The 26,371-nt window shown below is 42.9% G+C and overlaps 1 protein-coding gene across 2 annotated transcripts in view; it reads left to right on the forward strand.

The window, feature by feature from the left end:
- The first annotated feature begins 417 nt into the window (after positions 1-417).
- The window catches only part of Prickle2 (prickle planar cell polarity protein 2), a 328,810-nt gene continuing 302,856 nt past the window's right edge, over positions 418-26,371 (forward strand). The window contains exons 1-2 of one of the 2 annotated variants that reach the window (XM_029478412.2): positions 418-693; positions 1,258-1,343. In XM_029478412.2, coding sequence (XP_029334272.2) covers positions 544-693; positions 1,258-1,343 — 236 coding nt within the window. In that variant the 5' untranslated portion in view covers positions 418-543. The remainder of the gene's footprint in view (positions 694-1,257; positions 1,344-26,371) is intronic. The other variant, XM_021164852.3, reaches the window with a different exon arrangement.

A 26,371-nucleotide genomic window follows, 5' to 3' on the forward strand; every position in this document is an offset into this window, starting at 1 on the left:
ATCTGTCTGTCTGCATATAGATACATACATTTGTATGCATACATTTATATTAGACACATATATTGATAAGCACAGAAGTTTAACAAATTTTGAGAGATCATTAATACACAGTGGAAGAAGAGTTTAAATGTTTAAATTTAATATGAAAATCTCTCATCTTTGCATCTCCGCCCGACGTCTGTGAAATGTCCCCTGCCTCCTAACTTCAGGGACCAGAGTGAGCAGAAGAGCTTTTAGGGGCTGGGCCAGCCAAAGAGTTCTCCCCAGAGGGCAAGGAAGCAGGAGAAAAGAGAAAGTGGCCTCAGCTGGTGCCAGAGAGGATGGGACTGGCTGGGGGAGGGCGGGGAGAGGGGAGGGACCAGCAGGCGGGGAACGAGCTGCAGAGGGAAGGGAGGAGGGGAAACGTGCTCTCCCGAACCAGGCGGGACAGCTAGGCGGAGACCGCCCGGCTGACGACCGCACCAGCCCAGTCCACCCGCCCTCCCGGCGGCTGCAGCGCGGACACATTCAACCGACAGCGCTGCGTGCGGGAAGCGCCCGGCCATGTTCAGCCGGAGCTCGCGGAAAAGACTGTCCCGCCGCTCGGTGAGTGTCCTCCACCCGAGTGGAACCGCCCGCCCGGTCCCCACCGCCGGCAGCCAGCGCCCGGGCCCAGCCCCTCTCCGCCCCGCGGCCGCGCACCTGTGGCCCCAGGTAAGCTGGCCCCGCGGGCGCGCGAGGGGCTGGGCCCTACCCCAGGCCGGGCGACAGTGCCACCAGGGACCTGGACCCTAAATGCCATAGTTCGGGGCACCGAGGGTGAACCTTTTTCTTTTCCTCTTCTCGTAAGGAATATGGGAACCCCAGCCGAGAAACAGGACCTGGGACTGGCTTTTGGGCGTCCCAGCTACCCTCTTCTAGGGAACCCTGGCTTAGTCCAGGACAGCCACCAGGTGGTCCCCGCAACTCCAGGGAACGGAAAGGTCTTGCTTTTGTTTCTTAGAAACCGGTGACCAAGGTGTCTGGGGGAGACAAAGCCCCAGCCAAGCCATTTCTTGGTGGTTTGGTGCCCATGCTCTCTATATAGACAGCCCACCTGGGATCACATGCCCTTCTCCAGGTGGGAGAATCTGGTCCCAAGTCCCCAACATCAGAAAACAGTTGAGTCCAATCACAGAGGCGGGGTGGGAGGGGCAGGCCTTCCTGCCTAGGAGACAAGTGGGGCTTTGAGGGGAGCCCTGGTGGTGGACACGCTTGTGTTGTCTTTTTGTTTTGAAGTTGACTGGACTGGGTCGGATTGAGAGAGGCCAGCCATGTAACGCCTGTGGTGACCAGTGTCCCGGGTTCGCCTTGCACAAATGGAGGTAGGATGGTCTTAAACACACAACACTAGGGAAGAAAAATAAATACACTTTCCCCCTTTTAAGTCTATCCTGTAAGTCACATGGAAAGAATGCAAACACTGTTCCTTTAAGAGCCCAGCTACATCTGCTACAAATATTGAAGGTGGAAGTGGTGGCCAGACACTGGAGGATGCAGGAGATGCATTTTCCTGATGCCAGAGCTTTAAGTGGGAAGTCTCTAGGTAACTCTGCCCCAAACAATTCAAACCCGGAGCATGGCGCTGTTGCCAGGCTCCGTGGTGCAGTGGGTGGAGGATTGCCTAGACGAACTGGTGTTCTCCAATTGTGCTTTCAGTTCAGTCCTTGTAACTCTGGGTCCCAACCACAAATCCACCACTGCCTGCCTGTGCTGTGTCAACCTCTTCCCGTGGCCAGATGTTTCTTATTAATGTGCCTCGAATGTTGATTTTCAGGCAGCCTCAGCTGGCTTGCAATGATTTTGTTTGGGAGTGGAGGGATTCGGGTACCCTCCCACTGCATCTGACTGGTAGGGCGGTGATTGAGGGAAGTTGGGGTGTGGGTTTACAGACTCCACTTGCTGATATAAAGGTGAGTTCTCTCCCTGTCATCTTGATGAAAAGGAAAAAGTGGGTACAGTGGACAGTTGGCCAGCATCATTCTTGGATTAAAGCATCCTTCCTCCCACTCCCAGGGTCCTTTGAAGGAGACTGTTTTGGATACAACAGAGAAAAGTTATTTGTGACCTCCTACCCCCTAACCACCACCACCTCTGCACATCTCTAGTTTCCTAGAGCACTGGTACATGCTGGGCATTCCATGATAAGGAAACCCCCAGCTGGTTTCTTCAGAGATGAAGTGCTTTTGTTCCCACCTCAGATGAGCCTGGCAGGCTCTCTGCCTTTGTTTCAGGGCAATGAGCACAGACTTGGGGCTTTCAAGCATTTAATGACTAGTGTGACAGAGTCCAGGCAGGCAACATTATAAATATGTGATTGGACATAAGCATCTGTCAATAGTGTCAGTGCTGTCTTCAAGGTGATATGCTCTGGGCAGGCCCTCGGGGGTCTCAGGTATGAAAGTGGCTTACACATGGGCGTGGATATTGAAACCTTTTTGTAAGCTAAATTCAGTGTGATAGAATAGCTCATGGCTTCTCTTGATCCATCTGGCAATGTAATGGAAGTGATGAGCAGGGCAGGTGGTTTGCAGTCTCCCTGTCTTCTTTGCCTATGGATCACCTTCTGACCAGAGGCCAGTTGGCAAGTGGCTCAGTGAGGGTATATAGCTGTGTGACCACTGAACGTTCAGTCCCTAAGAGTCTACAGTTCCTAATTTCTCTACTGTTATACAGGAGTGACAAGGACACTTACCTGGGTTAAAGTGCGGTGTTGAAAGAATTATTTCCAGGCCCAGAGTAAATGTGCACTAATTTTGTCGGTCCCAGCTTCCTTCCAAGGGCTGCGAAGGAAGAGATATAACTCACTTATTTGAGGATGCTGGATTGATTACCAGGGTTGTTTTGACCTTTGTGGTCATAGCTTCTTAGAACTTTACATCATTTTAACCCAGCTGATTTTTTGATGGGAAAACAAGGGTTTTATTTTCAGCCCATGAAGGAAAAGAGACCTTTTCATCAAACTGAGGGATTTTTCACATGGAAGTAATTTTCCCACTAGCACCAGCAAAAAGGCTTCCCTTTTGTGCCATGAATAGGGTTTTCATAGCGTTTCCTCCCATCACTGGACAGGAAGCAGCTTGGGTGACCTTCTGCCTGATCATTTGTGGGGTTCTAGTAATCTCTGTAGTCTTATTTTAAATGGTCCTGTTACCTTCTTTTACTGGGGAGTCCTAAGCCCTTTGGTAGACACCAGTGCCTGGGGATAAAGAAGGGCTGGAGTGTCAGGCATCAGAAGCTTGTTTTTGTTCTGACACACGAAGAACACACATCTTTTCCAAGATGCCAAGTCTCAATGCTGTGGCAAGCTGTTTGACCCAAGTAACTTAAGGAAGGAATAGTTTATTTTAATTGTAGTTTGAGGGTAGTCTGCAGTGGTTCAGTCTGATGCTGCTTATATAGCTAAAACTGGTTCCTCAAGGTGTGGTTGTCCCCAGTGAGCAGATGCTCATGTACTCAAGTGATGCCATGTGGACCTTCTCCCCAGTATAACTGGTCAATAGAAGGCTAGCACCTGTGACTGGGCAATGGAGGGAGGAAAGTGGGACTGGAGGTTCAAGAGGAGGTTGTAGGTGTGGGGAGAGAGAAGAGAATGGATGGAATAAGAAGCCACCATAGACCAGAACCATGTGGCCAGGAGAAACAGCAAGTCACAAGGGATTTTATAACTGGGGAAGAAGTTACAGTAGTCCTAGATCTGCCCAAGCTAGGCATTTGTTTTATGAATAAAACATCTGGATTGTTTGTCTTTTATATGGGCTTATTAAAACATTCATTCCAACGATAGTAGTCTGTCATGATGGGAGAGACATGAGGGCAGAAGCTCAAATCAGCTAGTCACATTGTAGCCATAGCCAGGAAGCAAGAGAGAGATGAATGCTGGCCCTCTGGCCTTTGGGATGGTGTCTTCCATATTTAGTGTGGATCTTTCCTCCTCAGTTATACTTCTGGAGGCAGTCTCATAGACAAACCTAGAGATACATTTCCTAGGTGACTCTAAGTCCGAGCGACCTGACCATGAAGATTAACCATTACAACAACAACAACAAAACCCTAAGAGCTTCCCTTGTGACCCCAGCCATTTAACTGGTCTGCGTGCATCCAGCCTGATCCTCCTCCATCCCAAAGCCCACACAGGCATCTCTTCAGAGTAAGATAGAAGTAAGGTATTGCCTCCTAGCACAAAGGGCTGTGAGTTCCAGGAAGGAAGCCCAGAGAAAACAAACTGCTTTCTTCTGGCACAGTGCTCAGACCTGGGGCTTTGAAGTACACCCAAAAATCTAGCTGGCATCTGTTCTTTGACTAGCTCTGTGACCTTGGAAAAAGGACTTGGGCTCCCTTTCCTGTCTCACTGGAAGACTCTACAGCACAAATATTTGAATGGCTGTTTGTATGCCAGGTGTTTTGTTGGTGGTGGCGACCCAGCAAGAGACAGACAATCAGGATTCCGGGCCCCATTCCACAAATAATTAAAGCCTAGATAAAGTGGTTCATGTGAAGTCTCTGAGGATATGACATTTGGGTAGAGATCTAAATGAAGGGAGGAGAATCTTGCTGATTGGAGCTGATAAGGAAACCAACATTCCAGCCCCTGGAAGCTCCTCAGGAAGGTGGTCTGAATCCCGTCCCTTGACCCACTGAGTCTTAAACTGGAGCGAGGCACCTGGCTTGACTTGCATGTACATTAGCATCAAGAGGCACTGAGTTAATATACCTTGCAGAATGAACGGCAAAATTATTCTCTTCACTTTGGGTCTTACCATGAGGGATAAAAGACATCTATAAAAGTGTAGTTCTTCTTAAAATGACTGTATTTTATCACAAGGACGACTTTGCTGAGTAATGCTACACTTCCACTTTACTGTTCTGTTTTCCTTTAGGCAGCAAATGTGGATATTTGGGGGGGGATTTCTAATAAAAATAAGGGGTTATGTGTCTTGGAAAACAGGAGCCACAATTCTTGCACTTTGTGTGGAGTCACTGGAAGCATTGGCGGCCTCTGCTTGCTAGAGGTGACCTAGTGAAAGGAAATCGTCATCTCATGGCAGCTTAGTGGGAAACCCTAGAGTTTTCAGGCTGCTGAGAGGATGATATTAAGGAGGAAGATGAAGGCAGCTTCATGGGCTATGACTTGGTACTTAGTGCATCTGCGACAAGAGGGCTACTGGGGAGCCAATTATGCTTGCAGGTTTGCATCTAGTCTGGGGCAGGGGCAGGGAGATTTGCACAATGGTTTGATCTCTGCACATTCGTTCGGTTACTAAGGACAGCAGTGTCAGATGTCCATCATGAAACACCAATAAGAAAACAGAACACATGCAACGATAGAAAGAACTGACTGGTGGGTGTCAGGCTCCCGCGTGTAATATATAAGCTTACCAAACCTTTTGAGCTAGGTGTGGTTATTTTATTGATAAGGAAATCAACGCTCCCAGTTGCTATATCACTTAGCTAAGGCCCCTGGGCCACCGAGAGTCATGCTCATCCCCGGAGATTCATCTGTCTCTTGTGACTTAGTATAAAACAGAGAACAACCAAAGGCTTGAGTCCTCCAACTGTTAGTGGGGTCTGTTTCCTCAGCTTAGCATATTAGACAAGTAAACCACCTATATTAAATTCAACCTTCTGGCTTTTCTGGGAAAAACAAAACTATTTGATACTGTCAGGCCAGTTTTCTTCCTGGCGACTCTTGAGTAGTTTCCATTTACATGGTATTGAGTCTGACCTACCTCAGTTCCCTGAATTCTGGTTAGTGCAGGACCTCTTTGAGTATCCAGGTTACCTGTCCTGTGCTAGAAATCCCAAGTGAGTGCTTCATCTCTGCCAATCAAGTTTTGGAAACACTAAGCTGCTTTAATACCATGGAAAACGGTGACAACCAAACAAATGCTTTGTGTCCCATCTCTCAGGCGTGGCCACTCTTGGATGTGGACGTGACTGTTCAGTTTTTGTAGTGGGAGTCCCAGAGAACTCAAGCAGATGCCTGGCTTTTCACAGCCAAGCTAGTCAATGATCATCCAGATCTGTCTGACTATAAGCATTTTCCTGTGGGCCAAGGCCTCTCAGATTTTACCTGCTTATAAATTGCTTGGAGATTTTGTTCAAACTCGGGTTCTGGTTCTCTTGGTTTTAGAGAGGACCCAAGATTCTGTCCTCCTGAGAGGTTCTGAAGTGCTGCTCGAGCTGCTCCAGGGACCACACTGTGCACTGCAAACATCAAGACTATGGCTCACAAATGCTGACCTCTTGGTCACATCTAAGCTTCAGGTCTTTTGTATGGTAGCAAATCAAAATGGATTTTATAATTTTAAAAGAGCAAGGAGAAAATTAAAAGAATGATAATTCACAATTTAGGGAAGTAGTCTGAAATTCAAATTTCCATGCTTATATAAGAAATTACTGAACAAAGCCTAGCTCATTTGTTGACATTTCATCTTATTTGTTTGTTTATTTATTGTGATAGCAGTGGGGTTGAGTAGTTGAAGATGAGAGACCATAGACTGCATAGCCTAAACTGTTTAGTATCTAACTCTATAGAAAATGGGTGCTGGCCTCTAGACTAGATTACTTACTATTTAGAGTACATGCATACTTAGTTTAGAAATGAGGAGTCTGAGAACCGCTGGAGTCACAGCCATAAGGAAACATTTCCTGCCAACCTAGTTGAGAACAGAGGTAAAAATAAAAGCAGCCAGAGAAGCAGGGCACAGACCAAAGCTCTTTCTAAAGGCTGTCAACAGGGTTTGCAAGGCCAGATCAATGACCCTCCAGGGGCTTCTAAGCCCCCTTGTAATCTCTTTAACATTGCAACTTTATGTATACGTGTAGGTTCAATTGGAGCAGGAAGAGGTAGACTTTTACAACAGCCTCCTGGAGTCCCATTTTCATGAGCAGCTGACAGGGGCAGTCCACAGCAGGGCTAGACTTGGTGAGGCCATTGTAATTATGTAGAACAGTTAGTCTCTGGATAAGGAGGCTTTTCCAGGCACATGCTTTGGCTGGACCACGGTTGCTCCAGAGGCATTGCCCTCAGGGGGCAGCCATGCCTGTGCCTTGAAAAGCATCCTTCCTTAGTTGCCTTGGCGACCCTGGGCTTCTAACTACAGCCATAATTTGGGGTGATGCTGGCTTGGTTTTTAGTGGATTGTTATTTGACTATGAAATAGTTTCTCACCTATTGTGCTGTCTCAATCAATACATTTGCTAGAAAAGGGAAAGTGTGTGTGTGTGTGTGTGTGTGTGTGTGTGTGTGTGAATGACAGAGACAGAGAGACAGAGACAGAGAAAGGCTTAGACACTTATACCTGGGATCTTCTTCCAGACAGGACTAAGAAAGGTACTGGTTGTATGTGATTTGCTTAGATGTATGATAGAAGTTGAGTCTTTTAATAGGGGTTTCTTATGAAAAAAACAAACAAAACAAAACAAAAAACAAAACTAGTCCATCTCAATATATTTGGCATCTCTTATTTGGAAATAGATATTGGTATTATGAAAGGAATTGTAATCTCACTCATGCACACACACACACACACACACACATACACATACACACACACACACACACGCATCATTCCAGAGAGGAGGAAAGTGCAGCTGTGGAACAAAGCCTGCTTGCTACCTGTTTCATGCTTAGATGGTTTTCAAATGGTCAGAAAGAGATAAAAAGAAAACATTTTGGGTCACATAAAATTATATGAAAATTCCATTTTAGAAGCCTGTAAATAAAGTTTCACTGGCAACCAGGCCCACCCACTCTTTTGGTGACATCTGAGGCAGAGTTACAAGGCAGGCCTTATGTCCTGCAGAGCTGAAAGTGGTTATGACCTTAGGCCGGTCAGAACCAGTCTCTCAACTGCTAAACCAGAGATATATGTTAATTATGGTTTAGTAAGTATTTCTCAGATTCAGTCATGTCATTTTACTAACATATATTCTTCATAGTATCATTTAGAGCTTGCATTTTCCCATACTTTGAAATGATCTGTGGCTATCTTCCACATTCGTTTATGTAGAGCATACTTTTCTTAACTTTCAGCAAGCAATTTTTTGTTTTGCTTGTTTGTTTGTTTTTTGCTGTTTCTTACTGAATGCTCTTACACTGTCACTGTTCTATGCTCGTGTGTTTGCATAGTTCTATATTTCTGTCACATAACTGGAACTACTAGGTCAGAGGATATGGACCTGGAAAATTAAAAAACAAACAAACACAGTTGTCAAATTGTCCTGCCAATTTCCATCCCAACTCCTTAAAAAACAAAAAAACCCAACAGAATGTACACTCCTTGGGCTGTGATGTTGAGACATCTCAGCTTGTATGGCAACCTGGTAATTAATCCTTGCTTAATTGCCCCAAGTGACAGTTTGTGTCTGACGAGTAGTGAGACAACAGAACATCAGTGTCAGTCACCCGTTTTCCACCATATATTTTAATTTGCCTTTAATCCTGCCTGTGATGCTCAGGCTCTGTTGAGCCGAGCGCCACTCACTCCAATATTTCCTCAGTTCCCGTCAGCAGGAGGAAGGAGAACCGAATAAATTTGCTATTTTATTGTCTTTTGGTTCTGCAGGCTCAAAGGTTACCCTTTAACCTTGCCGTTAATGAGTACCCCAGAGGGATTTCCCTGTGGAGAAAAAGGAGCATCGCCTACTGGGAATCATTCCCAGATCCCCCAGCTTCTTGAGATCAAAGGTTTTCTATCTACCTACATATAGGACAGCAATAGGTACAGTCTCTGGGGGCAGCCAGAGACTGTTTGCAGCCAGTGTCATGACTGTTTCTTTGAGGCTCGTCAAGACTTACTGGGGAATATTACAGTAGAGTGGCTAAAGGGGCTATTTTTAAATGCTGATTGTTGGGATGCTGTCTGCCTGAATGTGCGCATGTGTGTGTAGGCCAGGGCTTAACTCAGATGTCATTCCACAAAAGCCATCACTTGAGTTTTCTAGACAGTGCCTTTCACTGGGACCTGTGGCTTGCTGATTTCACCAGGCTGGTTTGTCTAGTGAGTCCCCGGGGATCCCCTGCTTCTGTCTCCCCAGCACAGACTGCCGAAGTGTATACCACCATACCCATCTTTTTACTTGGGTTTTGTGGATGTAACCCAGGTGCTCATGCTTTTGTAGAAAGCACCAACAACCCCCTAAAAAAATGCCCTGGTTCTGCTTCTTGGTAGAACAGCAGCACTGATCAAGGGATGTAACCCTTCCAAGCTTGGTTTTCTGAGTGAAATGGAGGTAATATGGTTCACCTGGTGAGGTGGTTGTAGGATTTATGGGTTGAAACACACGTCTTCGATAGAGTATGTGTTCCATGAATTCACAGGTCCCAAGAAGGTTTAGTGGAGACAGGGCTGTATGAAGAGAGAGAGATGTTCTTGATTCAAGGCCCCAGAAATGGCAGGTTATAAGATAGATTTTTCAAAAGCCACTTCCTTGGGAGCGGAAGCCTATCAGTCTCAGTGGGAGTGATGGTTCTCCTCTTATGATCAGAGAGACAGTGTAGAGCTCCTAGGAGGGACCTTAAGTGATACTAACAGAATGAGATCTTGTGGAAGGCAGATTTAGACCCTTATTGCCTGTGGACTCTCCTTGGAGTGGGGACAGGGGGATTTGCACATGACATGAGCTGGTCTTGGTAGAACTGAACCCTATACCTTCATAACCTCCACCCAAGTGAAGTATGTGCAAGGTGTTCATAAAAACAGTTTGCAAAGGCTAAGAGGAAGGTAACCTTCAAACTCATCCTCTAGGGGCCCCTTGTGAGTATCCTGTCTCACCAGCTGCACTGTGAAAACTCAGGTTCAAGATGAGAACTAAACTGTACAATACACAGACTGTTTTCCCTGGCCTGGTTAATAATAGTCAATGAGTTCGGTGGCTTTCTGGCCTTTCTAAGCACTTCCATTTATATGAGCACTAGTCCTTAATCCAAAGATCCCTGTTAGTGGCATAAAAAGGAAGAACATTTATTAAGTGTCTGAACCTGAGATCAGGTACTGAAACCTCTTAAAGCAAGATCTGTGTTTATATCTTGTAAACATTATGCAGGATTTAAATCTTGAATTAGTTGACATTTGATATGGGCAAAAATATAAATTTTTGTTTTCTTGGGATAACCGAAAATATATGACAGCTCGTCTCCTACAGAACTTTCCTTTTAGATGGAGCATGTGTGTCTGGCGGGCACAGTCCCTACTGACCCCTCTACACTCACACTTGCTCTGCCTTGCTTGCACAAACAGATGGCTAGTGTCAGTACACAGCTGAGTTTGTGGCTACAGATTTAATAGAGACCATGACCACGGATGGCTAGAAGGATGCTAGGAATATTAAGTCACTCCTTGGCAGGGACAGCCATTCAAACCACGACAGACATTCAGGCAACAAAGTCCTCCATGTCTGAAAGATGACATAGAGAAGGGACCAATGTTATGGAAACTTTGTGTGCCTGGTGACTTACATGCAACACTTCATGTCATACGTAAAGCAGTTTTCTGAGATGCATCTTTGACCTTCCATTTTTCAAACATAAGGTAACATGGAAGGGATGTAGCACTAGATAGCAAAGTCTAGTTCACTCAGACATCAGGTCACAGGTCTTTCAGGCTCAAGCTACCAAGTTGTTTAACCAAGACTTGTTATAACATTTTGGTTTGGGGGGGGGGGGAGTCTAAATACGAAACCGTACTGTGATGTCATCTTCTGTTTTCAGTATCTTGGGAATGGAATCTGCTTTCTGTCTGTAAATGAACCTGTCTGAAGAACCCTGGATTAGCTGGTGTATTTGAGGCTGGGACCTTTCACTTGAAACTCCTATCAGATCAGAGGAGATGGTGATTGTATGTTAGGGTCTCTGAAAGATGCCTCCAGGATTCCAAGCTTCGTATAAGGGGAATGGTAGCTTGACCAGATCTGTGTGTATTAAAGATGGGGCTTCATTCAGTTTGTTAATAGCTTGGGGTTTAGTTGGACAGACTGGAAGTCTGAGAAGGAAGTCTTTAGAAAGATCATCGTGGCCTAGGGAGATGGCTCAGAGCACAAAGGTCTTGCTGTACAAAACTGAAGATCCTGAGAACCCATGTAAAAGCTGGCAGTAGCAGCTAGGACCTGTAATCCCAGCACACCTATGGTGAGATGAGAGAGAGAGAGAGAGACAGACAGACAGACAGACAGACAGGAGAATTTCTGGGCTAGATTCCACAGAGCTATGAACAAGAGTCCCTGCCCCAAACCAGGTGGAAGATAAGGACCAACAACATAGGTTGTCCTTTGACCACCATAGGTATGTTATGCGTGGCACGTGGGCACCCACCTTCACACCACACACACACACACACACACACACACACACACACACACAACCTAAACCATATGCATAAGAATCAAGAAAGGTCATAACTATTTTCATGTTTCCTGAAGGAATCCACAAAAGTGGCCAGTGAAAGGAGAGAATTCATAGTATGCTTTCTGTGACCAGATTGAAGCAAGCATGACGACGTGCCATATAACCATTTTAAGTCTTTGTATTCAGGATTTTTAATGTGTGTCCTGACACTTTGGAAATCTAGGTGTCTCAATGGCAAAACCAATGCAATCACATGCGGACAGTGAAAGCCTTTAATGTGGCCATTATGAGATTTTGTGTTTTTTAGAGTGTGAGATGTTACAGAACTGACTTGCCCATGCTTAGGAGATGACTCGTCATGTGTACATATAGCATAGGAATGCATGCTCCAACTTCAAATGTTGAGGAGTTAGGCCTCAGGGGGTTTTATTAAAAGAATGCAAGTAGTTTCTCTCTTTCAGTGGCCCTATAACATTGCCTTGATGACATAATTTTCAAAGCCTTTTGCTTTACAATCAGACACCCAGGGCTTTTCCTTCTCATTTGTTTCTTTGATGACTTGGCTTTTGAAGCTCCTCCAACAACTTGTTGAGTTGTTTAGAAAGCTCCATGCCAGGCTCCTTTTAATCTTTATGAATCTGAACGTTGGAGGCAGTAAATGAACTTGGAAATGCCTGCTTTCTCTTGGGCTTGTAATATTAATAGTCCTAGAAAAGGGCATGGTGATGATTTGTGGGTTCTAGGAGTGGAAGAACAAAATTGATGTTTCCTGTGATTTGGGGTTATACTTATGGTTTCAATGTGAAACTATTCCTTATAGTCTCAGGTACTTAAATGAGCCTCTCTAGTGTGCTGTTTGAGGAGGTTGCAGAACCCTTAGGGTCTAGGTATGAGTCTTGAGAAAACTTGGCCCTATATTTGGTTCTCTCTTATTCTTAATCTGTCAAGACATGAACAAGAACCACCACAAGCCCCTACTGCCACAAATAGAACAGACCCTTCTCTGACAGCAGGGACTGCCCCCTGTAAACTGAGCAAAGCAAACCCTTCTCCCTTTAAATGACTTTGGTCAGATGTTGTCACAATGACAAGAAAGGTAACCAGTATGATATTTAAATTGTTATTTAATATAGTCATGGATAACAGCATTTTATGGTAGAAGTCATCTCTTGCTTTAGTTAGGGCTGAAATGCCAGGTAGCTAGTGTGTAGTTTAGACAATTTTGAAGATTCAGGAAAGGTGATTTATGAATAAGAAGAGAAGTAGTGTGATTCCATCAGCCAGAAATGTGTAGTCCTAGCAGTAAGGTATGATTTTCTTCTAGTCTGTTTCCTTTGTGTGTAGTCTCATGTAGTTGCATGACTTACCTAGAGCTGAAAGGAACAGATTCCTAAATGACTGCCTTAAAGCAACAGCAACTCCGGAGACTCCTGTGGTTAGAAAAGTCCAGAATCCGGTATGAGTAGAGTGTGATCTCCCTGAAGACTCGTGGGAAGATCTGGCTGCTGCCTCTCCTAGATTCTGGTGGCCCCTAACCACTCTTCGTGTTCCTGGCTTGTGGACTCACCACTCCCTTCTCGGCTCCATCATCACATGGCTTTCTTCCTGCCTGATGTGTCATCTAAGGATTTATTTTTGGATTGGGAGCCACCTTAATCCAGAATGATCTCATCTCAAGATTTGTAATTACATCTACAAAAACCTTTTTTTTTTTTTAAATAAGGGCACCCCTCCCCCATCAAATTCATGTATCTTTTAGGGGCCTCTGTATTGATGCCACTATAGTAAGCCATGAAAAAATTATGTGATTCCTTTCTTAAGCATCCTGTTCAATAATGGCTTTCTTTAAAAAAAAAAAAGAAGTTGATTTAAGTATATGGGTCTTTTACTTACATGTATATATGCAGACTATGTATGTGCCTAGTGCCCATAGAACCAAACGATGGCCTTGGATCCCTAGAACTGTAGTTAAAGAGAGTTATTAGCCACCATGTGGGTGCTGTGTACCAAACTCAGGTCCTCAGTAATAGTAGCCATTGCTCTTAAGCACTGAGACATCCCTCCAGCCCCCAGTAAATGGCTTTTTAAATGTGTTATTTGCAAAACCGTGTGGCTGCATTGAATATCTGGGTCTTGACTTTAGGATAACTTTATGAGGAACCCACTTGACCTCTTTTAAGGCACAATTGAGGGCTTACAATAGAAAAGGATCGCTGAAGCTGCTACTGGTGGACGGACTTCTGCGATGGAATTTGCAGCCCATATTGGTGAGGCCTGAATCATTTGACCCACCCTGGGTCACCCTATGAATCCATCTGTCTTCTTTTAATGCTTTTTTTTTTTAATAGCTTTGCCAGGGAAATGCATAGGAAATGAACTAGTAGTGGAGAGAGAGTTATTTGTGGAAAGAGCATTTGACCTTTTGGCCTTTTAATTAAGGCCGTATACTGGATTCACATTCAAAGGGGAGAGAAAATAGTCTTGTCTTAGAAAATTAAGTTTTTAGTAATCCTAGAAATGAATGCCGTTCTTACAAATCCTGCTGGAGCCAAGTCAGTCCCTACAAAACCCACTCCACAAAGAGAAACGGAAGAGGAGCATTAATACTCCTTCCCAGTTGTCTCATTTCAACTCCAGGAAGGGATCTAGACTTACTAGAACAGCTCGTTTAAAGTAACATGAAAATAAGTGGCAGTTTCTTCATTGTGATCATTATCATATGGCTATCATTAATTGATCATTTACAATGTGCCAGGAGTATTATAGGAATCACATTACTTGAAGTCTTATACAGTGATAAGTGTAGCCCAGGCTGGCATTGAACTCAGGGTTCCAAATAGCTTCTCAAGTGCTGAGATTACAGGTGTGCACCACCAAACCCAACCTCTTAATAATCCTTGAAACCACTTACAGGCCAAATACTATTGTTTCCTGCAGAAACTGAAATGCTACAGGTCTTGGCCATGGAGCAAGTTGACACCAACAGTAATGTATGTCTTTTGGCTCTGAGTACAGTCTGGACCCTTAATCTATGTGTTCTCCTCAGGCTCTGGAGGGATGGATGTAGACTTTAACCCACTAGAATGTCCTAGGGCTGTCCATCAATCCCATTGCTGTCCATTTATTTAGTTTTTCTTGGGACTTAGAATAGGCAAGTTCTCAGGAGCTGATGGCCTGGAAGTGTGGTTGGAAACTTCATGTATTTCAAATCTAGCCCAGCCTTCCAGGATTTGATAGCCATGCCAAGGACACCAGAAAAAACATAAGAATGAACACACAGACAGATACACAGACACACACACACACACAGACACACACACACACACACACACGAAAGCCTGCACAAATAATCACACAGCTTAAATGAACATCAGTTTAGTCCAGCTGCCCAATAGCTTGTCTTTTGTGTGTGTGTGTGTGTGTGTGTGTGTGTGTATGTGTGTGTGTAGACTTCAACCACCTGTTAAAGGTGTGGGGTGATGGCAAGAAATGGAATGGGGGTGTCAAAGAAATTAACCTAGAAGTAGACCTTCCCTCCCTCCCTCTCTCCTTTCCTTCCTTCTTCACCACCACCACTTTCCTCAGGGTCTCTATGTAGTTCATCTGGCCTCCTGAGTTCAGGGGATGACAGACATGTACCAAACCTGGCCTTGAGTTTTTCTTGAGCAGGAGGTTTTTCTCACCATCTCCTTTCCTCTCACTTAAGATTTATGGAGTATAGCACAGTGGTCTTTAGGATCTTGGGTCAGATGTAGACTTGAACAAACCAAAGTATGGTATCTCTGTGGCAATGATCAAACATAAATGAGACCTTCTACTGGGTAGTAAAATGGACATCTTTCGAAATCTAAATATTATAGACCTGGACAGGAGCAGAGAGAGGCCTGTGACAGAGCAGAACACCTAGAAAACTAGACCCATTGGAGAAGTTGGTAGTTTTTCCAAATAGTGGAGAAATGATCCAATTGATTTGATCAACATTACTAGGGAAAACACCCAGCTTTCCCTCTGGCTTGGCATAAAGAGAGATGAATCTAAAGCTTTAAAAAATGCCATACTTTTATTGGGGATTACCTCTTACAAACTTGGAAGTAAAAGGTTTATCTAATGTAGACATTGTATCTTCCTTCCTTCTTTCCCTCCCTACCCTGGAGCTGCACTGCCAAGACAGTGGGTACCTTCTGTCTTATATGTTTACACATAATGGCACTGCCTGGGTATGTTTGTGTAGCTTGGCCCTTTCCTACCTCTGCTTGCTTGTTCTTTCTGGAGAACAGTTTTCCCGCTGATCTAAAATAAGATTCCAGTCCCTAAGCCCCCTCTTCTCTTTCTTAGCTTTCAGACTTTTCATAGCTCGTGCCTTACCTGAAACCATATGTTAATGAATTCTGGGCTTTGTGTTTGTCCCCAGGAATAGTTTAACTTATGTAAGCATATCAGCATCACATGGTCGTTTCGTTGCCTGCTTTTTTTGTTCAGTCGTTGATACCTGGAGCAGTACCTGGTCTAGCAAACATTCCGTGCAGATACATTGACTGCTGGAGGGTATGGAACTCAAAGGTCAGAAAGGAAAATGGATTATTTTGACAGTAATCGTTTTTGAAAATTGAAAGTCAAGAGAAAATTTGAACAAATTATCTGATCACCTGTAATATGCAGAGGCATAGTCTTTTTTAAAATGAGGAAACATTTCTTGTTAATGACAGATAAGCATGAGACACCTCATCCTGCAATTTGCAAAGGTCTCAGCGGGTGGATGTGTAAGAAAATCTTACTTGTTTTCTCAATGGGAATGTGACTGTTGTTCTTGTTTCTGTTAATTTGCAAATCCAGTCAAGAACTACTATGTCTGTGTTCATGTCTCATGGTGAACTCTTGTCTTTAGTGAACTATAACATTTCTTTTCATAGAAATTGTTAAAATAGTATACATCATATATTATGTTTGGGGTTATGCTTGACTAATTTCTGTCAAGATTTTAAAGCAACTTCTGGTACTAAAGAATTTGGAATTGTTCATAGGTGTAACAAGATTGATAATTGTGATTTTGTGATCTAAGGAGTGGTAAGAAAGCAATAACAGAACTATATTCCTAGTCCCGAAATACCACCTTTGCATTTAGAGACCCATAGATTTGGGCATTCAAGGCTGCCTGCCTCCCTCCTTCCCTCCCTCCCTTCCTTCCTTCCTTCCATCCATCCAACCATGCTGTTTGGGAATGGGGTACCTGCCATTTAGTAGGCCAGGCCCAGGAACATTAAGCATCATGGAGTCCCTGTGAAAGCACCTCCACAGTGGAAAGTACTTCCCGAATAATGGCAGCCTCTATCCAGGATGAAGTGTGGGAAAGAGTTGACAGAAGCAGGTGCTTTTGCAAGAATACATACTACACTTCTGAGATTTGCAAACCTGACTAACTTCTCTGGGCCATGGTCTTCCAAACCTATAACTGGAAAGAGATGATAGAATCAGGCAGGGCCCTGTAATCATGGACCTACCATAAAGTACCAAGTTCAGAAGTTTCTCTCCAGGGCTCTCTTTGAAAGCCCCCATTGAAAATTGTAGTACACTGTCATGCCGGCCACCTGCTGCTATGCCCCCAGCTACCCCTGGAAACCCAGGAAGCACAGGCATGAGAAGAATAAAACTTGCTCTTTCTGTGGAAACTGAGCTCTTGGGAAAAACTAAAAGAGAATGTTAAAAAGAGTGAAATTAACATTTTGGAAATGTAAAAGATTAGCAATGAAGATTGAAAGTGTTTTTTTTTTTTTTAACACAGTATCTTTAAATTCAGATAATGCTCTTTTAAAAGAACAAAACAAACCCTGAACTGAAAATTAAAGAATTTGCATTATAGGTATGTTTTATCCAAGAAATAGACGCTATTTGAATCTGTAAAAGCCATGTATAAAATCCATTCCCTGATTAAACTGAGTCTATAAGTTGTGTATTTCAACAAAAAGGTAGAGATTGAAGATGTGTGTGTGTGTGTGTTTCTTTAATGTGACAATTATTGCTAGTTATCCCTGCTTCTATAATTCTATTCTTAGGATTATATCTTTCCGTTATATCCTTGTTTGTTTTCCAAAAGAAAAACAAACAAAAAATAAAACCAACAAAGAAATCTGACCTCCAGTTGCTGCCTGGCGTGTGACCTGAGAACAAAGACCACATTTCCTAGCCCTCATTTATTTCTCCCAGGATTTGCCCTTTAGTTAGGTTCTAGCCAGAGGGGTAGAAGTGAAAGCTACAGTTAAGGCTTCCAGGAAAAGCAAGCTACCCTTTTCTCTCCCTTCTTCCTCCCGCCCACCAGAACATGGGTGAGATAGTTGAAGCTTTAAGTAGCTGCAAGGAAGTAGAAGCCCAGTGCTGGAAACAGAAAAGCATGGAGCGTGTTTGTGAGGACCAGAAAGATGCCATATTAACCTTAGACTACAAATCTCTAGTCTACATTTACTTGGGGGAGGAATGAGTTTCCATTTTGTTGAAGTCACTATGATTTTTGGTTTTACTTGTTTATAGCTAAATTTCATTCCAGCTGGATTCTTAGAAATTAACAAACCAACTGCAGATGCTGATCATGCTAGACAAAGACTCCGTCATAGCAGATACTGCCTGAGGGTTAAGAACTAAATTCCATTGCTTCAACAGAATGGCCATAACTGTCTTTTCCTTTTAAGAACATTTTTATTTACTTTTATTTTCTCTGTGTGTTTTGCCTGCATACATGTTTCTGTCCTACATGTTTGAAGTGCCTGAAGAGGTCAGAAGAAGGCATCAGATCTTCCAGAAACTGGTGTGACAGAGAGTGGTGAGTTTCCGTGTGCTAGCTGAGAATTGAACCCAGACCCACAGGAAAAGCAGTTGAAAGCTTTTCAAAAGGAGTTGATAGCTCCTATCCACTGAGCTATCTCTGCAGCCCAGAACTGTCTTTTCTAGCTGTGCCTGCTATGGGTTTGTAGTGCTTGGAAATTTAAAATCAACCTTCTTTTTTCTTATATTTTTCATACATTAAAAAATATTTTTAACTGAAATAGAATTATACTCCTTTCTTTTCCCTTCTTCAGCCCCCCTTGGAGACAATCACCTTACCCTTCCACGCTACCCCTCAAGTTGATAGCACCTTTTCTTTTTGTTATTATTGTAACACGCACATGTATGCATACACACAAACACATACACTCACACACACATATGAATGCACAAATACATAATTTGGAAACCTTGGCTGAGGACAAATATGCTATTGCACATAATGCTTGAGTTAGAATGATGTCATCAGAACCCTTAGCTTTCATATGTTGCTAGAGAAAATTTAATAAATTTGGATATATCGGGTATTAGAAGATGACTTATTTTCATAGTCAGTTTCCCCATGAATATGGGCCCTTACCTATCAAAGAATAACCTGAACCATCTTAGGAATGTCATCCTGTATCACAGACTTCCATCATCTGAGGAAGTGCATATGGCATCTTAGAATGCATTTGGGACTGCTTATTTTAGGATTAAAGGGTATAGAACGAAGGAACACTATGAATCCCTCTGATAGCCCCTATTGAGTTACCAGCCAGCTAAGCAAAGGGATCAAGTTCATGTTACGTATGCAGAGAAGAATGCCTGAGAGCTACTGTATGAGCATGTGTGAGGGTGAAACCCCATCGCCTTGTGTGTGTGCAACAGGGCATGTGCCTTTTAACCTCTTAATTCAATAATCATCACCCAGAAAATCTCCTCGCTGGGAAGTCAGTCTTATTGCTTATGACCCAAGATAATGTGTGTGTGTGTGTGAAAATCTTTAAGGTTTCTCTTTCTGGTGGTTATTATCAGCCGCTTTCTTCAAGAAGAGTGTCAAATTTGTAATAAAAACTTGAGAAAACAGGACTAGAAAGATGACTCAGGGTAAAACCCTCTACCAGAGGATTCGATTCCTATCACCCACTTGGCTGCTTAAACTGTTTCCCACTCAAGTTCCAGGGGGTCTGTACCTTCTTCTGACCTCCAATAGCATCAGGCACATGCATAGTCCACAGACATACATGCAGTCAAAGCATCTGTACTGGCTAATTTTGTGTCAACTTGACACAGGCTGGAGTTATCACAGAGAAAGGAGCTTCAGTTGAGGAAATGCCTCCATGAGATCCAACTGTAAGGCATTTTCTCAATTAGTGATCAAGGGGGAAAGGCCCCTTGTGGGTGGGACCATCTCTGGGCTGGTAGTCTTGGGTTCTATAAGAGAGCAGGCTGAGCAAGCCAGGGGAAGCAAGCCAGTAAAGAGCATCCCTCCATGGCTTCTACATCAGCTCCTGCTTTCTGATCTGCTTGAGTTCCAGTCCTAACTTCCTTTGGTGATGAACAACAACGTGGAAGTGTAGGTGAATAAACCCTTTCCTCCCCAACTGCTTCTTGGTCATGATGTTTGTGCAGGAATTAAAACCCTGACTAAGACAGCACCCATAAACACAAAATTTAAAAATGAAAATTTTAAACCTAGACTATTAGCTTATTAGAAACTTGGAATTAATTAAAGAAAAATTTTATGTGCTTACCCTAGCCTTATATGCCATGGAATATGACAAAAATGACAGAGAAGTTTATATGTTTGGATGTAGTTATATATTTTTCCTTAATGTACATGAGTTATACATGTATAATAAGACTAAGGTCAATGTGAATGTATGTGTCTATGTCTGTGTCTATGTCTATGTATGTATATATACATACACATATATATGTGTATATATATGTATATACACATATGTGTGTGTGTGTGTGTGTGTATGCTTTGTTTTTTGCTACAAATAATGTGAAACCCTAGACTCTTTAACAGTAGGTCTTATAGTTGTTTTCGCATCTGTAAACATAAATAATATTAAAATTTCCAAAGTCTGTAGTATGTCATTACAGCTACACTGTATTTTTGCCAGTTCTCTGGCAATGGTCATTATGGATGTTTTAAGCATCTACTTGTTCCAAATGATATTCCAATCATTTTGCTTTGTGTATCACCACTGCTCTGATGAGTGAAAAATGTCAATAGGACAAATTCCTACAAGTAACTGATTGGTTCAAGGAGTATGCACATTTTCAAAGAGTGGCTATTCGTAAAAGGAGAAAAAAAAATCCCTGTTATTTCAAACATGGATAACCCTGTCGAGTTCTATGAGGAAGAATTCTATCCAATTCTAAATGTCTGAAAAGAACCTAACTTCAGTGAACTTTAAAATTCCATTAAAAGCTTATTAAAATAACTTCTGCTGAATATTATCCTGTTGGTATCTGTGAGAATACAACTTAGAGTCTGAATGAAGACATGGACCAGTGTGTGGGCAGTTACCTGTAGATAGTACACTTAGATAGACATGGGCCAATGTATGGGCAGTTACGTGTAGATAGTACACTTAGATAGACATGGACCAGTGTGTGGGCAGTTACCTGTAGATAGTACACTTAGATAGACATGGGCCAATGAATGGGCAGTTACGTGTAGATAGTACACTTAGATAGACATGGGCCAATGAATGGGCAGTTACGTATAGATAGTACACTTAGATAGACATGGGCCAATGAATGGGCAGTTACATGTAGATAGTACACTTAGATAGACATGGGCCAGTGTGTGGGCAGTTACCTGTAGATAGTACACTTAGATAGACATGGGCCAGTGTGTGGGCAGTTACCTGTAGATAGTACACGTGCTTATGGGGTTTAGGTGGATCGGAGGATGAGTTGTTTGGTCATAACATTTGCTGGGAGGAGCCAGGCAACTAGGATTTGGGTACTGGTCTATTCTGCCTCCCCCTTTTATCCCTCCCATCACTGAATCAGGATTTAGACATTTGTGGAAGTCAAAGGGTTAAATGAATTAGGAAATAAGACCTCTGTCCTTCATTCGTTCCATGAGCCCTTCCAGAGCTACCTCTTCACAATGAAGTTTGAACCTAGCTTGAAAAGTCACAGGTTTAGCTGGGCAGTGGTGGCATGTGCCTTTAATCCCAGCACTTGGGAGGCAGAAGCAGGTGAATCTCTGAGTTCTAGGCCAGCCTGGTCTACAGAGTAAGCTCCAGGACAGCCAGGACTACACAGAGAAACCCTATCTCAAAAAACAAAACAAAACAAAACAACAACAACAAAGTCACAGGTTTAAGACCAGGTCTGGTATTGCACACCTTTAATCCTGCCTGTCAGTAGAGAAAGGTTTGAGGCCATCCTGGTCTACACCATGAGTTGCAGGTCAGCTAGGGTTATATAGTGGGACCCACCTCAAACACATAAAAAAAGAACCCCCAAACAGCAAACAGCAACCAAACCAAACTAAACAAAAACCATTCCAAACACAAAACAAGTCATAGGTTCTCGAGCCTGAAGGTGCTTCCTTTCCAGCCCCTACTGTATCCATCAGTAAGAGCCCAAACAAGCATGGATAATTTCCTGTGAACCTTTGTTCTTCTCATAACTGCTGTCTCCACTTTAATCCATTTTCCACGTGATAGTCAAATACAAAGAAGTAGTTCCATGAAATATTGAATGGATGCAAAAATATTGATAAAATATGTATAACACGCAGACAATAGACAGCAGAGACATGTGAGCCTCCTACTCACATTAGGAAAATGAGCCTTCTTGTTATATTGTCTGCTTATATTATCATCCTGCCGTCAAGGTACCACTATCTTCAATTATGTTTTCACGATGTCTGCTTTGATTAATGCTTTTGTTGAAAATGTTTCTTTGATAGTTTGTTTCTTCATGTGTTCTTTGGGGACACATACACAAGAGCATCTCTGGAATGTATAGCCAGCAGTAGGCCTGTGAAGTCATAGGATATGAGCCTGTAGTTTTGCTAGATAAAGATACATTCTTTTCCAAGGACATTTATCCATTTGTGCTCCCATTAGCAGATAAGATTCTATTTGCTCCTTATCTTTCTCTGTATCTAATCATGCCACACCTTTATGCCCTCTTTTTACATATGGTTTCCTCCTTCTGGGTTGTCCTTCCCTACCTTTTTTTATGTGAGCATGTGAGGTGGTTTGAGTAGGAATGACCTCCATAAACTCATGTGTTTATGCTTGGCCCCTAGGAAGTGGTGCTATTAGGAGGCATGGCCTTGTTGGAGAAGGTGTGTCTCTATGGAGGTAAGCTTTGAGATCTCCTATGTGCTCAAGCCATAGCCAGTGGGACAGTCTCCTTCTGCTGTCTTCAGATTAAGATGAAGAACTCTTAGCTCTGTCTTCAGCACCCTGTCTGCCTGTACTCTGACATGTTTTCCATCATGACAAGAAGGGACTAAACCTCTGAAACTATACGCCAGCCCCAATTAGATGTTTTCCTTTATAAGAGCTGCTGTGATCATGGTATCTCTTAAGAGTTTCTCATGTTAACCTTCTAGGTTTGGTGTTCAATTATCACCTTCTGAGAACCCTTCTTGTGCTATATTCTCCTTGCCCCAAGACTAAGCTCCAGGGAGGGCTATGCCCATGTCCCTTGGATTCCCCAAGTACAGCACCACATCTAGACATGGTAGATGCTTAGAATCCAGCTGGCAAAATAAATAAGTGGCTCTGAATGAAGTCCTCTCTAATTAGCAGTTCTCTGTTTACTGAATTGGATAAGGATGTGAAACGGTTAATGGAGACTTGCGTCTGGGGCCTCTGGCTTCAGTGCCATCTCATGATGATGTTATGTGAAACCTTCTTCAAAGGGCCATAGAAGCTAAGCTATACTGGTAGAATAGAACATTCTAATAAGGGACACTACAAAGGATGTCCAGATGAAGTAAATAAGCACCCAGATGATAAATATGCAAGAGTTATGTACCTATTTGTCTCTAAAGATAAAGGAGGTTAGTGGGGAGGCATTGGGTGTGTGTTCACCTATGATCTGACCAGCGTTACATTGAAAATACAAATCAAGTTAAGTGAGTCCAGATGGGCAGCCTGGAATGGTTTTGTCAGAGTCAAGGCTCTGCTGGTGACCATTCAGATTTGTTTATGGGCACTGTTGTTCCATTACGTGTGCTTCTGGGGACTGGAATCTTTCAGGCTCACAGCTGCACATTGCCTGAGCTGTGTGTGCCAAGCTGTACAGTGCAGCCGAGTGCCAGGCATCCAGGATTGAGATGACATAGTCCCTCGGAAGATAGAGGCAAGGTGCTATCTGCAAGGTGTAGGTCCTATTAAAATGAATCCCTTACAGCTGGAAGAGTCTTCTCCACACATCATTTCATCAAATTGAAGGAGTGGGGAAAGTGATGGGTGCTTAATATTTCTAGCAGAAAGGGCACTGCCCACGAGTTCTATAAGAGGCTCTATCATAGGAGGCTCCGTTTGCTCATTGTCTGGCCTTGTAATCTCAGGCAAGTCACTTAGCATGCACTTTGGTATCTTCATCTGTGACATGGAAATATGAAACCTGGACAGTTTCCCATCAGGGAACAGTGATATAGAAGCGGTAACCACTGTACATAGTACTCAGCATGTGGAAAGTTCTCAGATACTTTTTCTGTTTTAGGATTGTAATCCACATGTCCTATATGGTGGAGTAGGGGGATGTGCTGAAGAGACTGTGCCCAGAGCCCAGTGCTTATCTAATAATCTTCTATAAATTTCTACTGAGAAAACTTGACCACATCAAGCCTCTCTCAATTAAACTGTGTAAACATGTGCTTTAACTTTTTTTTTAACTTACATATAGTTTAGTTCTCCTCTTATATTTACAAACAATAAAAGCCAGAGTTAGACAGAGCTAAGTGATAAGGAACGGATTGTCTTTTTCGTACTTAGTAGCATTAAGAGTTTCTGGTTTCAGAGATGCAGAAAGTTAAAGCAACTACAATTCCTACTTTGTCCAGCTCTGGGTTAGTAAATGTGAAATCACCAGAAAGTTCACCAGAAAGACCACCCCCCCCCCTCCATGCCCACACAATGCCAAAGAAGCAGAATTTCAACTGGTCCTGACAATAAAACGGAAAGATCATGAGTTTGGCTGCATGGGTGGCCTTAAACATTCAACAGGAAAGTATACCCATCAGAGGCTAATTAATATTGTTATGCTTTTCTAGAAAACACTCCAGTGTATCACACTCTCCAGACCTACACCAAAATTCATATGAGATTTTATTGAGACAACTATTTATTATAATGATTTTCTTACTAATAAAAATATTGCCAAGTTATAAGAAAGTGATCTTGGTTCAGTTTTACCACTACTATTGTACCTATAGTACAGAGGCACAGGCCCAATATTTTTCTAACTTGAAAATCATACAATTATTAAATTTCTTCCCTTTCCCTCTCTAGAAGCCATCCAAGAAGAACTTTTCACTGTGAGTCTAGCCCTTTTAAAAGCTATCAATCTTTTGTGAACCTCAGTGAACCCTGAGTCCAGCCTTAGACAAAATTAAACAACAAAGTCAGAAAAAGATCCCAACACATAGATGCTTTTATGGGCCTATGAAGAGATCTAATGGATTTTAACTCACTCAGCCTTTTAAAAATTGTCCTTTGTTCTACTTGTTCCATGTATATTGCCTAGGGCTTGTAATGCTAGAATGTGTTGCCTTTACTCTCAAATCTATTTTCATGCACCAGACAGGGACTTCCATAACTGGCTGTTAAACAGATTACACTCTTGATATACTTTTGGGCATCCCTAGATAAATAACACTGGAGGGAAAGGCACCCTAGCTGCTGCACCTGTCAACCCCACTCATCTCAACATTGACAGATCAACACTCCAATCCCTAAATGGAAGTTTCTTTGGTAGTTGGGGATGATGAGAACAGGAGACAGAAACTAGGCAGGCAGCTGCGAGCAGGGGCCCCCAAAGCTGCAGCTCCAGAACTTCCCTTGGCTCTGCCAGGAATGCCAGAGGGAATGCTGGTTTATTGCCTCTTCCAAAATGAAGACTGATCTTCAGACAACTCCTTTTAGTGAAGGGTTTTAAAACTGGGTCTCTAGATTTTCATGGTAAAAATGGGTTATGTCTGTTACCCAGTTTCAGCCCATTTCCTAAGTGAGGTAGGTGAACAAGATGTCAGCACCGCAGGAAGGAAACCTTTGTTTTATTGGGACAACTGATCCTGGTTACCTGGAGCTCAAAAATCATCAGCGATTACTAAGAGTCCAAAGTCCTTGAGGCAGAATCTTCTGGGAAGTATTTCCTCAGGGTGAGCACACAACGCTATGGTCCAGAAGGGAGTAAGATTGTATCTCAAGCTGGTACTTGAACTTGGTCTCCCTCATGGGATTGGTTTTAAAGGCATGAAAGGTGGTGTGACAGAGCAGCTGGAGCCTGGCACTATGAGAAGCCATTGATGAAAATGCAGCTTTAGTTGCATTGGAGACCCTAGCATATTGGGGACGCCAGTACTAGGGAAGACCACCAAAGACAACGGCCTGTGTGCAGTTGAACTGACCTGTGCCTATGAGACAAGCTGGGTATGCAGCAGATGGCAGAGCCAGAGAAGTAGGATGCCCCATGTGAAGCCCAGAAGTTTGAGAGCGAGAGTCTCCAGATGTTGAACTCTGAGCTATTTATATCCTCGGGCTTTGATGTGACTGCAACTGTGTCTTGGGTCTTTTCTTTGAAATAAGAACTATGTGATTTTTTTTTTCCAGGAGCCTATAGTTATAGTTATTTTGAATTTTAGGTTACCAAAAAATTTTAAAAGATTTAAACTTTTAAAAGTTGAACTGTATTTTATGTTGTGATATTAATATGAGATGTGGATAAACAGGAAGGAAGAATTATAGTTTGTGATGTGTTTGTGTGTCAGGTTGACAAGGGATCAAGGTCATTTGCACTGGTTAGTTGGTGGTTCTCTTTTTTGTTGTTTTTGTTTTTGTTTTGGTTTTTTTGTTGTCAACTTGACACAAACTAGAGCCATCTGAAAAGGGAGACCCTCAACTGAGAAAATGTCTCCTTCAGATTGACACATGGGCAAATCTATGGGGCATTTTCTTGATCAATGAATTAATAAGAGAGAACCAGACCACTGTGCAT

The sequence above is a fragment of the Mus caroli genome, unplaced genomic scaffold (genome assembly GCF_978045245.1).
Source record: "Mus caroli unplaced genomic scaffold, Mus_caroli_1 scaffold_7, whole genome shotgun sequence".
NCBI classification, from domain to species: domain Eukaryota; kingdom Metazoa; phylum Chordata; class Mammalia; order Rodentia; family Muridae; genus Mus; species Mus caroli.